The 18,881-nt window shown below is 41.8% G+C and overlaps 1 protein-coding gene across 2 annotated transcripts in view; it reads left to right on the top strand.

The window, feature by feature from the left end:
- The first annotated feature begins 2,501 nt into the window (after nt 1-2,501).
- The window catches only part of zgc:173742 (DNA topoisomerase I, mitochondrial), a 34,671-nt gene continuing 18,291 nt past the window's right edge, over nt 2,502-18,881 (top strand). Inside the window, exons 1-10 of one of the 2 annotated variants that reach the window (XM_061244978.1) lie at nt 2,502-2,645; nt 4,549-4,680; nt 5,846-5,921; nt 6,168-6,220; nt 7,834-7,956; nt 10,602-10,692; nt 13,979-14,106; nt 16,074-16,189; nt 16,503-16,624; nt 17,664-17,786. In XM_061244978.1, coding sequence (XP_061100962.1) covers nt 4,595-4,680; nt 5,846-5,921; nt 6,168-6,220; nt 7,834-7,956; nt 10,602-10,692; nt 13,979-14,106; nt 16,074-16,189; nt 16,503-16,624; nt 17,664-17,786 — 918 coding nt within the window. In that variant the 5' untranslated portion in view covers nt 2,502-2,645; nt 4,549-4,594. Of the gene's footprint in view, nt 2,646-3,131; nt 3,164-4,548; nt 4,681-5,845; nt 5,922-6,167; nt 6,221-7,833; nt 7,957-10,601; nt 10,693-13,978; nt 14,107-16,073; nt 16,190-16,502; nt 16,625-17,663; nt 17,787-18,881 lie in introns of those variants that run through there. The other variant, XM_061244977.1, reaches the window with a different exon arrangement.

The following is an 18,881-nucleotide window of genomic DNA, read 5'->3' on the forward strand; positions in this document are numbered from 1 at the left end:
TTATCATAGTAAATTACAGTAATTATCACAAAGCCTATATCTTCACATTTGTGCTCAGGACTTGCAAAACTGCATTTTTCCTAGAATATTTTTTTTGCTGATTTACCTAAAAACACTGACTCTCCTGTTAAGCTATATTCCTCTCAAGCACTGTATTACAAAAATAAAGCATGCAAAATACTGGTATTGTAAGACATGGGGTACTGTTTGTATTAAAATGATTTGGGACAGGGAAATAATTGAAACTCATGTTTCTAGACATCCACTTCCACACTGAGTTTTTGTCTGGCCTGTATATGTAGCAGTGGGAACACAGAATATATCCTATAGGAAATTGTGTGGTATGAAAAATAGGCTCTTTTGAATAAAGTCCCCTCCTTTTAAAAATGTTTTTTGAATTAAATAGCTATCTTTTGGCAAGCAATAAAATACCCCCATATCTCAACTAGTTTCAAGGCAATAGCATAATATGACATTACGTTGTATTAAATATGGCAGTAGGCTATCACAATGAATTGCTACATGATCAAAATGGGAAAATAAATAGATTTCTGCGTGAGTCAACACAGAGATGGAGGGTGCATTAAATCGTGTGCACATTCCTCTGAAAATAGTAATGCCAATGTGGCTTAACATTACATACCATGTTTGAAAAAGCTTATCCTAACGTTTCCTCTTTGTTAAAAAATGTATTAGGCCAGTGTTTGCTTTCACTAGTGAGACTATCTTGTGCAAAGAAAAATAAATTGAATGCATTTGTTGGAGAATGGAATCCTGTGTTTCGCCTGACTGGTGATGACGAGTTATCGCCTACATTATTTGAAGGAATAACCGCAGCCAATTAGGATTATTTGAAGACACTTACCGTATAGTGGAAATACATTAAATTATAGATGCATATTTGGCTTGCTTGGATATTAGCGTGCTCCCCAGTCTTCCATGTGTTTGTTAATGTTGTTTTTTTACAATTCAATTCAATTTCAGTTTAATACATTTTTATTTGTACATTGCTTTTGTGAGACACGCTGTGACAAAGATGCTTTACAGAAACAAGAAATGGGAAAAATTAGGACAGACAGAGCATGCACCCCCATTCATCAATTGAGATAAATGACTCCCCGGTGTCAAGAAAAGAAAACTCCCCAGATAGAAGAAAACCCAGGAGGAATTCAGATGTTGAGGGTGAGGTCATCCTCTTCTGGCCTGCCAGCTGTCAGTAGTTGAAGATAAGCTAAATGGTAATGGACAGCTAATAGGCACACTATCAGAGCAAACAGACAGAGTGGGTAGACCTGTTATAGCCTGATGTATTAAACTGGCTGGTAAATTAGAAAGTCCATGCAAAGAGATGCATATCAATATGCAGAGGGTCACGTTGATGCATCCTGGCTTCCAGATTGTGTCATTGCGTGGGCTTGAACCTGGAACCAGGTGGGGCTGGATCAGACTGATCGAATGGGGGAAAGGGCCAGATGCCCCTGCCAAGAGAACAGAAATGCAAATGTGTTAGGAACTAGATCATTGCAATGCTATGTATTGCACATATAGCCTAGAGGAAGTGTAAAATGGAAAAGCCCCAGGGTGCTATAATATGGCATCACATCTAAAAGTTATGTTGAAAGGGAATATACAGAACCACAAGTGTGATCCTGGACTGACAGTACCCCAATACAGCATAGCATGGAAAACCAGCGCAGTCACATGCAGTGACAGGGCGAGCACCATCTGCTCAGCTCACCGGACAGTTTTTTCGACCAAGTGTCTATGTGAACTGAAATCTGTACTACAGAGCCTTTCCACTAAGAGCCAAAGAACAAGGACCTTTCAAGGGGAGGCTACATGATGAAAGTTACCAGCCCCATCTACATCAAAACTTTTTCCCCTTGGAATTTGTTACAAACCAAACCCTTAGCCAATAACCCCCAAACTACCTGAAGATACTGTAATACAGGCTGCATTTGACCCCTTGTCAAGATCTGCAGAAAATCTCATTATCCTCAGTTACATCCAAGCTTTCACCACAGAGGGCAGACAACTGTACATTTGAAACAATGGAAAATATGGGAATTTAGGCATCATTGGGAATATCACAAGCCTACACTCACCGAGCACTTTATTAGGAACATTTTTACTTTATTGTACTTATTCATGCGATTATCTAATCAGCCAATTGGGTGGCAGCAGTGCAATGCATACAATCATGTAGATACCGGTCAGGAGCTTCAGTTAATGTTCACATTAACCATCAGAATGGGGAAAAAAATATGATGTGAGTGACTTAGACCGTGGAATGATTGTTGTATCAAAATCATCTACTATTTTTCAGCTTCAGTCTTGAATCAAGATATCCTCAATCTCCAAATATGATGACCTTTTCTCAACCTTTATCTGGAGTGCATGTACCTTCTAGGCAAATAGTTGGAAGCACTCGGGAAGTTCACCAATTAGAGGAACAGTTCATGCGAAGAGAAACGCAACTTGCTTTGCACACATATTGCACACGTGATAGCTAAACCAATCGAAATCTGATGCATTGAGAGGCCACTGAGAATAGGATCGTCTCTTCCACTCAGATTCCACTCCCAACTTGAATCGGCCGCACGACCTATTTACTAGTTTTCCCATTCCCAAGTGCGGGAGAGGTGGTAAGCATGGTGTCGCTATGCAATGGAAGTTAGCTATGCTAATTAAAATGTCTAATAACTATCCTTGGCTAACACCATAGTTTAAATACAGACCGATGAGTGCAATAACTGGCAGGATTGTTTATCTTCGTTAACTTAGTAGGTAGCTCGATCTGTACATCGACCCCATCACGCCTGATTTTTGGCTACTGACGGCTAGCTATCTTGGAAGTTCGCGGGGAAAAATATAAAAATATTGCTGGCTGCCAGTAATGTTGGCGGTGGCTATCCCTTTGCTGATGTGACTGGCTACCGTTGAAAATGTTCACACCTGTAGCATTTGAAGTCTCGATAAAGATTGGAGAAAACATTGCGTTGCTAGCCACCACTGAACCTAGCCTATATGTCCAGACATGTGTTTCATTTAGTTTGCCATGCAACATTTTATTCAAAGCGTTGGATACCTTGCAAACCGTCTGTAGGTGAATGGGAACTGACTGACTGACATTGGTGCATTCACTTATGGACCATTTCTGCTGGTCTGATTTTTTTATTAATTTTTTTGCTTCAGGATAATAGTGCCGTTTAGATCGTTATATTCATGGAAGTAGATATGTATGTTCAGACAACATTTCATTGTAAGCGTTGTCTGTTGTTCTCTAACCTTCTAACCTCCATCACGCCTGTGGAGCTTTGAAAAAGACAGTGCTATCGATTTTGAGGATGCTTTCAGTTAGCACCGATTGCGCATCAAGTTGAAAGCGTGCTAAAACGGCTTACAAAAGAAACGTGTTTTTTTATGAACACGACATGGTGGTGTGTTAGTGATCTTTGAGAGCATACCGCGACGTGCACACAGAGCCTGAAAGAGCTTTATGTTCGTGTCCACCTGGTGCCATCAGATATCAATTAAAACAGCATTTAAATGCCAGACAATGGTCAACAGGAGAAACATTATAGTTAATTTTAGGGACTTTAGATACGGCGACACCACACGTAGCGAATGTTAAGTTACTATGGGCACAGATACTTGAACAATATCGTGCCTATCATATACTTAACAGATATCGGGAAAATTTGTGGAAATTTTCGATGGGTAGTTGAACTTTAATAATTCTAGATATTGTGCCATGTTTTAGTTAAAATATCCCAATTTAATGAAAATTCTGTTGTATGCCAACCATGCATTCTTCTATGGGCATTGCACTCTTGCATCTCGCGCAGACACCGTCAGAAATGCGGCAATGCTCAAACTGTTCTGAGACCAGGTTTGCTGTACAAGTGCCAGCCAAGTTTAAATGTTCTTTTACAGCCAATGAATCAGTGAGAGAGAAAAGCGGCATCTCTTTTTTTGGCTGTGCGTTATTCTGTGCTTGTACCCATAACAAGATCTGAGGCAACTGATGTAGTTCCATTTTACAACCCAGCTAAGGTCACAGCAGGATGGGTGCCGAAGCAACAAAAATGAACCACTTTGATTGAGGAATTTAGGCCACAGTATTCGTTTCAAGCCTGCAGATCTCATGACACTATCACCTTAATATTCTGGGAACATCCACGTACTGTAATGGCAATAGTCCAGGTCAGGACAGAGCAGGGCTATACGTAAACGTATTTTTCCAAGGTGCACATATGCTTCAAAGCTGAAAAATGTTGGTGCACATGTAAATTCTTTTTCCAGTTGGCACCTATCCATTATCCGGAGAAAATGCTCCAAAAGTGGAGCACTGTTGAACCCTGCAGGGAAATGCAAGCTTAGGCTTAGGCCATTCTGAGATTTTTCTTTCCTGTGCCTTATATTTTATATGCCTTATATTCCTGTGTTTTAAATTGTGTAGATCTGCCTTCACTGAATCGATGTGATAAGATTGGTTATAATCTGGCACCCAGGCTGATCTTTTGCTGGCTTTTTTTTCTTTTGCAGGCTGTTTGTTGGTGTAAGTGGCTCAGGGGGGAATAAACTTTCTGAGATGGGGGGAGAGAAGGGCGGTAAGAATGGCAAGACCAAGAGGAAGCGTCCATCCAAGGAGCTGTCCAGCGGAGACGCACCCAGAAGGTGAGGAGTGTCATCATGTAACTCTGGAGACGGGGACCCCTCTTCCTGTGCCATTACATCACATTGCATTAGTTATTTTGCTGATGCTTTTCTCCAAAGCAGCTTGGAGTTGATAAGACTAAGCTGGGGAGGGGCAATGTGGGGTTAAGGACTTTGCTCATTTTATTGTGGCTTCATCAGGGCTTGAGTTACCATCCTTCCTGGGCCCAATCATGTACCTTAGTAGGGCGGCCTGTAGCGTAGTGGTTAAGGTAAATGACTGGGACACGCAAGGTCAGTGGTTCTAATCCCGGTGTAGCCACAATAAGATCCGCACAGCCGTTGGACCCTTGAGCAAGGCATTGCTCCAGGGGAGGATTGTCTCCTGTCTCGCTCTGGGTAAGAGGGTCTGCCAAATGCCAATAATGAAATGTAATGTACCTTAATCTCTACTTGCAGGCTTTTTATGATCCATATTGGTAAAGATGGTGCTATCAAAAAAGTTTGCAAGTGCCTGGGGTACCCTGCTCGCTGAAGTAAATGCTCCCAAACAGATTTTATAGTGAGAACTAGACTCTGATCTGCAACGGCCTTTAACAGGGAACCTCCATAACTGTAGTTTACATGGCTGCATTTTTACAACGGGGTGGGACATTGAAAGCACATTCTCTTACCGAGCGTCTCATACGACGCATCTGTAACCCAGCACAACACCGCCGAGTTGGACAGGGCGCTACCGCACATACTGAAACCAAACGCGACTGTACTGATGAAGCCTTTCTCATCAGAGCGAAAAGGAAGAGCAAATTAAAGCGACAAACAAGCGGGCGACAGCAATGACGAGAAATCTAATAAAGCGTACGCTGTGTGGGCGGACGGGCACCCGCCATCCACAGACGGGTGCTCCATCTTTACGGGAATAAATTAATTTACCTTCATATCAGATTCATTACATAAAAGCAGAATGAATGCAGTGCCATCCATCTAGAGTGTGTGTAATTAATCAGATGAAAGGGATGGTGAACAATTGCATGTGACAGGTACTGATGGCTGATTGTGGAGATGTAGACAAACAGTCTTTGCAGTCGCGACTTTAGGGGGAGGCCAACTCTGCTCACATTATTCTCCTCTTTCCTCTTCCTCCATCTCTTCCCCCTCTCTTCTTCCTCCATCTTTTCCCTCTCAGTAAAAAGCCCGAGAAGGATGAAGACGAAGCCGTGAAGATGTCTGAAAAGGATCAGAAGAGAAAAGCCTCTCGGAAGGTCATTTTAGTTTCCGTCTCCAGGAGCAGCTCCTACCGAACCATGTCCGCCCTCCTCTAATTCCCAGCCCCAAAGATTTCTGCGCTGCTGTTGAGTTGTGCAGTTAACCGAAAAGTCTGCTTGTCCCATCGGCCACCATGGCCTGATTTCTGAAGGACGAAAGCAAAAATGTAACAGTTGCAGGGTGTTAGTCATCCTACCTGACTCAGGTCTCTCACTCGCTCCGTTTCTCTATTTCTCTCTTAGGTCAAGACTGTCAAAACGGAGACACTTGAGAGTGAAATGGAGGATTTTGTGAGGTGAGATTGTCCTGTGTGTGTGTGTGTGTGTGTGTGTGTGTGTGTGTGTGTGTGTGTGTGTGTGTGAGAGTGAGAGAGAGAGAGAGAGAGAGAGTGAGTGAGAAAGTGGTATGGTATTTGTGCGTGGAAGAGACCAGCCTCTCTCATCAATATTCATAGCTATATCTGTTGAGGGGGGGGCGAGATGTCAAGTCGGTTGGCGAGGAGTTCTGAGTCCCATTACTTTTCAAATTAAATGAAACGTTTGAGAATTGATTGAAATAATTTTTCCTGTGATTGGGAGTGTCCGAGGTCCCGGACTGCTTCCATTCCAGTTTTCCGCCACATTCCTCCAATCGTCTTGGTTTAAATTAATTACGGACGGCACTCGGGGAAGATTTCTCCAGCACGTCGGCGAAACTAATGAGGGGGTCAGGCTTGGCGGGGACGATGGGGAACGGACCCTGAAATGGCCTTACTCTCGGTCTGTCTGAAAGCAGTCAGGATCGTGGGTTTGCCAGTGTCAGGTGGTGGCGACAGAAGCAAATCCTCTACCTATTGGCGGGGAAGCCATTACAGTGGGTCTCTTCAGCAAGAGGCTTTCACATTACCCATACCGCCTTCTGCCAGGAGAACAGTTGCCAATTTGGCCTCTCTTGCTCTCTCTTACTGGCTGTCTTTCCCGCTCTTGCTTGCCACCGCTCGCACTTTTTCAAGCACTGTTTTTCTGTCTATCATCTCTGCTTTATTTGCTGTTACAGGTTCTGTACTTAGTGCCAGATCTCGATATCATGCATTAAAGAATACATTTGAATTAGGCAAATATAAAAGACAAATCATAAGGAATTACAGCGATGTGTACTTTATTATAAGGCTGTGTTTGAAAATAATCTTGACATAACTGAACAGTCTGCTGTCATTCTCGCGGGAAAGCTGTTGGACCTTACATTTTTTTTTTCATAGCATTTCCCACTTATTTTTCCAACCTTTAGAATAAACGAGTGAACAGCGTAATTACAGATTATTTTAATATTTATATTTTGTCAGTTTGGCTTCGTTCCCATGTGCACACTACAGGGAATAACGAATAGCAATTATGGAATTATTGTCTAATTACAGTAATTTTATTACCACGGTTATCTTGTTTAATTACTGTAATTATGTAATTATTGGTCACTGGATATGGAATCATGATTTTAAACGGTGAATACTAACTGTAATTACCTGATGATTGTTATGAGGATGAATGGTTCAAGTATTTAATTTGTATTTGTATGCCATTTACCTTTTTCTAAACAAGATTTAGGTTTTCTTTTCTATCAGTTCTGATACATTTTTAGTTCTTTTTCTGTGACCTTTACAGAACTGCATGAACTCGGTTGGAATTAAATCTGGAAGCAAAAAAAAAAATGTCAGTATGAATTTGAGGCAACAAAAGTTCAAATTACAGTTGGGTGTGAATGGATATTAAATACAGTGTGAATGCGAGCAGATGCTGTTTTGTGAATTTAATTTGCACACCTTTTTCAGTTGGGTAAATGCAGAATGAAGCTGGTGTGAATGCAAATTGAAGCTGAAACTAAATTCACACTTGCCATTGTGTCATTGTTTTTTCCTCTCTTCACCTTCTACAGCACTCCTGGCCATGTGACCGTGAAGGCAGAGCCAGACGATGGCGACTTTGTGGCCGAGAAAAAGGGGAAGAAGAGAGTTAGAGAGAGCGAGCCCACAGAGGCGACGGCATGCTCAACATCAACGTGAGTGGCAGCCGCTCATTCTGTCAGAGGATACACGTCACGCCTGTCCATCTGCCTTTCTGTCACCTCTTCGCTCTCTGTCAGTGTCCGCTTTCCCTTGCCTCTCTCCATACGTCTCCCACTCCATTCCTAACCCAGCACTTGTGCTCCCTAGGAAAAGGGGTAATTAACAAAAAAAAAGGGATTCAGAGTAATTAAGTTGATTAATTTATCACCAGGCGCCCTCCTAAAACAAATAACCAATTAAGTGTAATGAATTAATGCACCCTCTTTTTCCATCAGTTTACACTGCAGATGATGGCAAAAACAGCCTTGTTCTTAATTTTGTATTTTGAACAAGAGAATTTCATGGAGGTCACAGTCTGAAGATTCAGATCATGATTCAATTAACAATCATTCAATCAAAGCTAATTAACAGCTCCATCAAGCTGTAATTTATTCAGAGCTCAGCTGTAGTTGGCAAACAGGGTGTCTCCCATGCAGGGACTAGGTTTTATAATATTTATTTTTTGAATAAATTACATTTGCAGGTAACGGTAACCATATAGAAACCTATATTTGATACAGTATTCCCTGCCTAGAGGTCACTTATTTGACAGGAAAATGCATGCGTAACGGGCATCCGATGTGTCTGGGTTCAATTCCACTTTAACACCTTCCCTTCCCTTGATGTCTTCCATTACATTATTTGGCAGACGCTCTTATCCAGAGCGACGTACAATTGATTAAGACTAAGCAGGAGACAATCCTCCCCTGGAGCAATGCCTTGCTCAAGGGCCCAACGGCTGTGTGGATCTTATTGTGGCTACACCGGGATTAGAAACACTGACCTTGCGTGTCCCAGTCATTTACCTTAACCACTATGTTACAGGCCGCCCAGTCTTCCCTTCGAGGGAGGTATTTCCACACTGCATTTGTGACATGCAACTTAACAGGCGCTCTGCAAAGGTGGATAGATTATGAACAAACCAAAACTGAACCGAACGGCCCCCACAACCTATATAGGAAGTCCTACCCTATAGTAACCTTGGCTAGCCTATAGTAACCTGAGGAATTATTTTCCTCAATAATTCATAACAACCACCTTAGCTTATTTTTTGTGATCACCAGCCGTTCTTATAAAACACTACTGAGGATTTCTTCTACACAAAAAAGGTTAAAAAAAAATATAAATTAAAAAAACATGTATCTGAAGTTAAATTCTCTGTTCTTAATCCCCTCTCCCATCTATTTCAATTTTTTCTTTTTTAAAGTGAATTGGAGTCTTGACAAAAGTCTAAGTGGTCCTCCGTGACTTCCTGTTTTTCTCTGGAGAAATATGTGACACATGCCAAACTTCCTTAGTGAACCATAAACATGGGGATGCTGAGAAAACAAATAAATGAAATGAGACAAAACATTCTTGACCTTGTTAAAATAGCTAAGAGCCTTAAATGACCCATATAGACTGGAGCTGCGATTAACCTGGCTGAGAGAGGAGACTGCCGTATTTTGTCCCCAAGCACTGGAGGATTATTTGAGATCAAAATAATTTTAACTCCAAGGATCACAGCTGTAGTAATTGGTTGCATGCTGGGGTCACCAGGTCTACAAAACTGCATTTAGACGCCACCTCCATGGCAACAGGATATTTGGAAGACTTACTAGTATCAAGCCTCTGCTGTAATGAAAGGTAATCGTTTGGCATTTGCTAAATGTCACTGGAACTCTGAGTGGAACTGGGTAGTGTGGGTGGCAAAAATATGCCACAGACATCAGAGATGGGCATTGCATGAAAAGATCGATGGTTATGCGGAAAAGGACCCAATCCCCCCTCCCTTATGATAGTGGGGGCCATTTTGCTTCCAAAGACCCTGGGAACCGTGTTAGGATGCATGGCATCCTGGACCCAGGAACATTTAGACTGAAAGCTGGCTTTCTCTGCCAGGAAAAAAAGCTAAGTAGTGGTTGTATCTTCCTGCTGGACAACAATCCAGATCATTCCTTCTTATCCACACAAAATGGTCAACTGACCACAGAATCAAGCTTTTGCAATGGTCATCCCGGTCCCTTGACTCAAACCCCTATTGGTCAGCTGAAGAGGAGTCTCCACTAGCAAAGATCAGGGACTGTGAGGATTCTGCCTGGACAAATAATCTCTAATCCCTTGCTGGATGTTCTGCCACCTCATCAACATTTTTAGGACCATGCCCCAATGTTTTATTTCCCCCCACAGCTGATTGTTCCACACTGCATTGCATGGTTATGGTGCCATTTAAATGACAGGTAAGAAGGGAACAAATCCAATATGAGCAACTGCTTTCAGCTTCATGTTTAAGGTGGTTTTCAGTTAGTTTGTCGAACATTGTGTTGTTGTAGCTTGAAAAAGGGGTACATTCCTTCTTATAATAGGAAGGATTCAATAAAAATGTATTTTACAATCATCCATTAAAAGGTCCTTTAACATACTTTTGTTGTCATCGAAAGTTGAAAATCCTTAACATGAATTGCTGTAGGGATTGTGCATTCCGAAAAGATTAAAATTGTTTACAAATGTATTTGTCTGCCGCAGTAAGCCTCCAGACTTTGAGACTTTCAGGATGTAATGGAATGTGAGAAATGCTCCACAGTGTGATCTGTGACAAAATGGTGCTTTCACCTCTCAGTGTGAAGAAGAGGAAGAAAATGAAGGAAGAGAAAGAGGAGGTTGAAGCTGAAGGCCAGAGGAATGAGAAGAAGAAAAAGAAGAGAATAAAGGTACTTTGCCCCAGGAAGAAGTGGCTTGGCCACTGCAAGGGTAGAGCGAATAGGACACACACATGCACATTCGCTCATTCCCTCATGGATCGTTCTTAATCACGTGACAATTTCCTTGACGTGTTTGAGGACAAGTGGCCATAGCAATCCATAGCAACCCATTCATTGTTGTGGTCAAACACAGGGCTTGAATTCGGCCTGTAACCAAAAAAACAAATATCTAAGAAGGGAGCTTCACTACTGCAGCAACTGTCTGCATTTCCTCTGTAGGACTGGGTTGCCCCTGCTGTACTTCAATTCAAATGTAGCCTAGTTAGCTGTAACTTATAATCCTACTAATACTCTTGATGTATGCATTACTAACATAAAAGCGGTGACCCCTCAGAAATAACCTACACCGTCACTAATGGTAAATTATATTGTCTGCACACAACATAATTCTTTGGTAATACCATGGCATTTAGCAACTTGGTAATCAAGAAGAGGTTTCATTTATGGATATTTTAGTAGGATCTTGCCAACTAGCTAGGATGCCAAGTAACTTCAAAGTCGGTAACCGCAATGAGATATCGTTTTCATCGCCGATTATCCACTTCGTAATGGCTTAGTACTGACTTTATGATCAAACGAGTTGGGATATAACCAGTTATATATAAGTAATCATGGTGCCAGAACATTTATTAGCTGATTTTGTTGTGAAGTACCTCATAGCTAGTTTGGACTTTGCACTTGTTAAAACTGGCCCATGAGATTTTTCAACTTGCTGGCCCATGCTAGCTTGAATGTGAGGAAGTTGTATGATAGAACACATTCAAAGTAAAACTTACCAGTGACAAAGTGATCCTAACAAACTTTTGTGTGTGTGTGTGTGTGTGTGTGTGTGTGTGTGTGTGTGTGTGTGTGTGTGTGTGTGTGTGTGTGTGTGTGTGTGTGTGTGTGTGTGTGTGTGTGTGAGATCTTGCCTACTTAAACTGTTTGTCCACCTTGCTCTTTCTGTTGACAACCTTTGCTTTTCTTCTCCCTGGTGGGTAATAATCTTTGGCAAACTAAAAAAAATACTTGTTTCTCTCCCGGTCAACTCGATTTGAGCAACCATAAACTGCTCAGAAATAACCATAATGAATCTGTCTTATTGCTGTATTTATATGCTTTTTAGTTGACCTGGGATTTAAAGGTACAATTGGTAATTTCACACTTCTAACGGTCAAGAGAGGAATAGCAGCAATAAACACCTTCAAACTGTTTATCCCACCCCCTTCTCTGTAAACACGCTGACATTGACGCGCCATTGGCTGTAGCAATTAGAACCAATTTTCAACCAATGAGTTTGAATTATTGTACAGTTATACAATGTTTTGATACAGTGTGTCGGGCTGTCAACTGTATATTTTGAAACCCGATTGAAGGAAGAATTGAAATTTAAAAACACAGGTAAAGGGTGAGTCAACATGTCAGTGAGCCTTTTTCAATGATAGGAAGGGATTTACAGTGGTCTTGTAACAATGTTTTCACATGAAGATCTTACCTATTGTACCCTTACCTATTAAAAAAAAAACTTGATTTTTGGTGGAAAAATATTGTTTGGGCAGGTTGTCCACCAGTGTAGCAGATGAGTGAAGGTTAAGAATGATCCATATATATACACTTGAACTGTTACCCATCCTTGTATAGGTTTGAGTTTCCATCTCACCCACAAGTGACTGGGATGGTATGATGTAACTGGCTAGCACTGCCCACATCTAAGAGATTATCATGCCAAAATATCTTTATCTTTATTTTTTCAAGGAGTCATGCAAGAACATTTTTGTACTCTTTGTAGTTGTGTAATGAGATAAAACACTTGGAAAATGGCTGACTAAGTGTACAGGTTATTTGCGACAGGTCAGGACCACTCGTAAAAAACGTAAAAAAAAAGATTCTACATACAAGAAAATTGGTGAATGTTAATCTTAATGTTCTCTTAATTCACTCGTACTAGCAATTTGAGAACAGATATGTTTGTTCGAGTGGTTCTTGCATAAGGCCCATTATCTTTGACAGGGAGAGCCACCAAGCAGTCCCCAAAATGTATTTTTCAGGTTTGCCCAACCCTGTCCGTGGAGATCTACCATTCTATAGGTTTTCAATGCACGCCTCATTGCACAGCTAGAGATCTTTTTGAGCTGATCATTAGTGGAATCACATGTGCCAAATTAGGGCCGAAATGTAAACCTATTTTGAAAAAATTACAAATCGTTTCATTATCAGTAGAGTCAATTCACAATTATAAAGGACGTTAAGCAAGATAGCAGTGAGTTATGCATATACCCTTTAAAAGCAACTACCTTCTGTACACGTCTAGTTTTGAAATAGTGTATGCTTGCATCCAAATCTGAAAGCACTGTTGGAGCAATTGTCTGTACCAGGGTTGTGCCTGTTCCAAAAACTGCAAATCTATAGCCATTTAAGGTGGACCTGGTGGCTTGCCAACCTATACAGAGACGTATGAGAATTACTGCTGAAATAATGCAAGTCTATTCTTGTGAAAAAATGTGTGCGTCTCCACTGTCCATTAGCTCACAAATCACACTCCCGCACTAAAGGGAACTGTGAGCTAAGGCGGGACTTCTCTATAAATCAGTTTTATTTTTATATTCTGCTCTTTAAAGGTGTTCCAGGGTGCTGAGCAGTTAAAACAATTCTCAAAATATAAAAGAAAGACACAATTCGGTCAATTACGTACAGAGCACATCAAAGCAGTGTTGCTGTTGTGAAGGGCACCCTGCTGAAGTTGCTCCAACATTGACTCACCTTTCCCATTCATTCATGCATTCGATGGCAGTATGCATTAATACATGCACTCGATTTTAAAACAATTGCATGAGTTGAGTAAACTTGGCTTGATCACGCTACTGACACCCTGTTAGCCAGGAGGATTCATTGATCAGGTTTATAAGCTGGAGCAGGAGGGCCAAGGTAACAGATTGATGTTTTCAAGTGGTACCAAATATAGCTGACAGCCCAGTGTTGGTTGTACTGACCAGTACTAATGGAAATACCACTTGTGTCGATGAAAGGAATTATGGGGATTGTAGTTTGATCCAGAGCTGAACGGTGGACTGACTCATTGCAAAATATTCAGAATTGTAGCATCTGAGCCAGGGATTTTTTTTGATGTGCCAAATGCTTGCTTGAATATCAGAGGCTCCTTATCGAGGAGGTGGGTGATCCAAGTTTCATAGTGGACTTGCAAATGACGCACATCATGGGGACTATGCCAACTTGCGATCCTCATTATACTTGCCAGGAGCCAAAACCAGAAAAGTCGGAACAACCGGTGTCCTCAAAGAGGAAGAAGACGAAGGAGGAGATCGAAGCTGCGAAGCTTTTGAAGATAAAGATGAAAGAAGAGGAGGAGAAACAGAGGTGGCGATGGTATGTGGACTTTGTGTGTGCGTGTGAAAATATCCTGCCAGTAGAGTGATGGGGATTAGGTGTGTATCCTCCCAAAAGTGTGTTGGTACAGTACAAATTATGAATTATGCAGTTCTGGGAAATCCGTAGCATTTGCTCTATTATTGCATATTAATATGACTATGAATTGTTTAAGATGCTTTGACAAAATGCAATATTAGACAAAGGAAACCTGAGGAAACAAACACATTTTAAAATTGTCAACCAATTAACCAAATGTAATTGATAATTATATTCAGGCTTCATTGCAGGCAGGCTTACTGAAGCTAACCCTCACTCAATGGGCCTCTTGCAAGAACCACTCGTATGGGCAGTTTTGTTCTTAAATCACTTAAATCTCTTAAAATGTGTGATTTAAGAGAACTGCATTCACCAGTTTTCTCTTTAGAATTCTTCCTTGGGTTGGAGCAACATTTATGAGGGGTCCTGACCTGTCATACGAGTCATGTAAACAAGAGACTTGCAGCGCATGTCAGTGTGCCTGGCACACTGAACTAGGACAAAACCTTCAAACTAGGCATTGTAGATCAAACATGCACCAAGATTCAGCAACTGCATTGCTTATTTCTCGCTTCAAATGTTGTCAGAAACTTATTTCACTGGATTGTTCTGGAGAAAAAAAGACAAAGATCCGCCTGACTATGTCCTGTGTATTATACCGAAGATCTTCATTTAGAACCATTATCTGAAGTTCGTGTTTGTTGAATCCAACGTGGCACACTCGTATGAGCCCTTTGTTCAAAAGAAATGAGATAAATTTATGATAAGAATATGAAAATTGCATGTGGCCCATTGAACCTTACCATCAGAGTCACCACAGTTTCTACAAGCATGCTATGCCTCAATCAAAGGAAATTCCAGAAGAGATGAAAAATGAAGTTTCTGAAGTGTATCAGTCTGGAAAGGGTAACAAAGTAATTTGTAAGGCCCCGGGACTCCACTAAACTACAGTGAGATGTAAACTACACTTGAAACGATGCTGAATCTTCCCAGGACTGGCCAACCTGCCAAAATGTTTCTGAAGGTGCAGTGACAACCGATCAGGACGTCACTAACAATCCCAGAAGGACATCCAAAGAACTGCAGGTGCCTCTAGCCTTAGCTAAGGGCAGTGTTTATGAGTCCACAATAAGAAAGAAACTGGGCAAAAATGTGATTCCTGGGATGATTCCCAAGCCTTTTGGGAAAATGTCCTATGGGCAGATTAGTCCAAAGTGGCAGTCCCATCATGTCTGCCTTGGCACAAATATGGCATTTCACAAAAGGAACATCAATCCAACTGTCAAACATGGTGGTTGTAGTGTGAGGGTGTGGGGAAGCTTTGCTGCCTTGGGACCTGGACAACTTGCCATTATTGAAGCAACCGTGAATTCTGCTCTGTACTAGAAAATATTTAAGGAGAATGTCTGGTCATCTGTCCGTGAGCTGAAGCGCTATGGGTCTATGCAGCAAGAAAATTAACCAAAACACAAAAGCAAGTCCACGTCTGAATGGCTGAATAGAAACAAAATGAAGGTTTTGGTGTGGCCTAGTCAAAGTCTTGACTTGAACCCAAAAGAGCTGAAACTTCATGCTCAAAAACCTACCAATTTGTCTCAATTAAAGTGTGTGCTAAAAAAAAAGTGGGCTAAAATGTCTCCACAACAATGTGATAGACTGAGCAAATTATAGGAAATGGCTGCTAAAGATTGTGCAACCAGTTACATTTAAGTTCACTCATTCCAATAATTTAGAAATGTGTTGTGTGTTTACTCTGCTTCCCTTTGTCCAAATACATTTTGGAGGATCTGATCTGAAGCCATTCAGTGCAACAAATTTTCAATTATAGATGAAATCAGAACGGGGCAAACACTTTTTACAGCACTGTCAAGATGCATTTTATTTATGAATGTGTAAATATATATTTTTCTTCTCTTCTTCTCTTATAGGTGGGAGGAGGAAAAGTATGAGGATGGTGTTAAGTGGAAGTTTCTGGAACACAAAGGGCCTTATTTCCCCCCAGAGTACTTGCCCCTGCCTGACAACGTGAAATTCTACTACAATGGTGACGACGGAGCCCTTTTTTGTTTTACAGCTGAAAAGTCCCTCCTACCCCCTACCCACGCTGTATGTGCCTGTGTGTATAAATATTATGTTTTTGAATTTGAGTGTGTGGGCGGCACTACAGCTTAATGGTAGAGAACTGGGCTTGTCACCAGGTAGGACACTGCATTTGTACCCTTCAAGGTGCTGTACTTACCCTAAATTGCTTCAGTACATACCCAGTAGTATAAATGGATAGGTGCAAAAGGTGTTTCTCTGGAAAAGTGTGTGTGTGTTAGTGTGATTCTGAGGTAAGACGAGTATGCGTTACCCAGGGGAAGCCGTACAGCTGAGCCCAGTAGCAGAGGAAGCGGCCCTGTTCTTTGCCCAGATGCTGGATCATGACTACACCACCAAGGACGTGTTCCGCAACAACTTCTTCAAGGACTGGAGGAAGGTGAGTGAGGGAGGACGGGAGGAGACGGCGGCAGGAGGAGTGGTGGGAGCGAGAGAGGGAGCGGGCAGAGGGGGTGGCACAGATCTGTCAGAGATGGCCAGCCGACGGCTCTCTACCACCATAAGAACGGCCCAAGCTGCTTCTTTTTTGCATTACTTTAAGGCATGTCATTTCGGAGGGGGGAGGTGAATAAAATGAAGGTGGGGGGTGTTGTCTTTTATAGGATCCCAGGATGCCTAAAGGCGAAAATGATGTAAAATTAATTTCTTTCTGCTCTTGAAAAATACGAGTTTGTGTAAGAGAATTGATATGCTAATCCTGAAAAGCCGCTTTCCCCACATGTGAACAGATCCAATTAAACTCTTTCACAATGACAAGAAACCCCTCATCTCTCCCCACCCAGCCACTCTACCTCCATGACCTGCCCCCTACCTGTCAGTCACCCAGAGAATGAGAGCCCATGCATTGTCAACGTGCGAATGATAGCTCGCTTCTGTTTATGAGGGGTATAATTATTTGATTCCCTATTACTCTATAGCTGGAGGTAATTGTTGAGTTCACATTGTGTTGGCGTTAAGGGTGTTCAGGTACTGGCAGGGTGTAATTGGTGCATAGGTTGGACGGGGGGGTATTATTTTTTAAGCGGTGCGCAAGTTGACTTTGAGTATCCATAAGTGGGGGGGGTGTACCAGGTTGTCTACAGCATGTGGTTTGGGTTAGATTTATTTGCATTAATTGAATAACAATAAAATGTTTTATTTTATTTTATATTTCAGCTAAATGTGAAGGTGTTGATTATAAGTGAAGAGCCTTTGACATTCATGTGCATGTGAGCTGCCCTCACTATGCGTTACTGACTGCAAACATACCTGCTCTGCCTTCAGTTCCATTACTCGTTCACTGACATTTACGAGCTTTCCTTCCCCTGCCGCAGGTCAGTAAATTTAATCGTGAAAAGGCGGCGTGTGCGTTTGAGTCGGGAGCGATCGTCTGCCGTACGCCTCTGTGTGCATCTCATCGGCAGTCTCTCTCTGTTCAGGAAATGAGTCTGGAAGAGAGGATGCTCATCACGGACCTGAATAAGTGTGACTTTGGGGAGATCTTCCGCATGCACCAGGAGAGGGTGCAGGCCAGACGCAACATGAGCAAAGAAGAGAAACAGGTGGGTGAAGCTCTGGGGCAAAGAAGTGCGCACGCATATTTATCATGAGCTTTTCACATCATCCTGGAGCTTTCCATTTGTGTTCCTAATTCACTTCCATACAACAACAAAGAAAATGCTATTTTTCCCAGCTTGTTAAATGATTTTCCACGTGACAGGACGTATGTTTTTGCATAATTATCGGGATGATGTTAAATATAAGCTTTTGAGCCTTCTGAGAACCCTGATGATCTTCTAATGATGATCTCTCTACTTAAGCCACCCTTTGGCCACTGTCCGTGTTAACACAAAGAGCTGACCGCAGGAGGCAGAGAGGGAATTGGGGTCAGGTGGCAGGGTTAGGGACAAAAATAAAATAAAAAAGAATACATTACTGCTCTTGTTTTTTTTCTTGCGAATGTTTTTGTGGGTATTTTAGATACTAAAACCAGGTAGAGAACGCTGATGCATGTGGGCCTTTCAGAACTGGGTGAGCCTCCTCGGACTGGCACTAATAGTTTGTATCATACACAGGTGGGCGTGCCTTAGATGGGAGTATGGATCTGTGATATGACTGACATTTGTTTGTGCAGGGTCTTCAGTCTTTTGAATTGATGGGTCTTGGATACCAAAAATGTGATTGAATGCCTACTTTAATCTCATGCATTCCAATGGCGTTTCTCTGCAGTAAATGAAGGCCAAGTTCAACAAGGTTAAAAATGCTGGAATATCATTAAATGCCTAGAACATTTCTCAATTTTTGTTCAGACATATTTTACAATTTTCAAAAATGCTTTTTAATTTGGCAGACAGCAGTTTCCTTTAATACCCCGTCATTCGGGCAATAATTGAAAAATCACTCAAGGCACACGAATGTGGCCTGTGACACACTACTCTCAGGGCTTATGTGCCCTGGCCTCAGCAAAGCTCAGCTTAAAACTATGAAGATTGAATAGTAGTGTTCTGAACTACTGGACACAAACCTACAGAGACTGTACTGTTGTGATTCACACCGTTAGACTCAAATCGCCATGCGTTAGGGTGCACTATACTACAGTGCATTTCCCCCTTCCTTATTCTGGCTTCTAACTAGCAAGAACCTGTGAGAATGGTGTT

This window comes from Conger conger, chromosome 6 (assembly GCF_963514075.1).
Source record: "Conger conger chromosome 6, fConCon1.1, whole genome shotgun sequence".
NCBI lineage: Eukaryota > Metazoa > Chordata > Actinopteri > Anguilliformes > Congridae > Conger > Conger conger.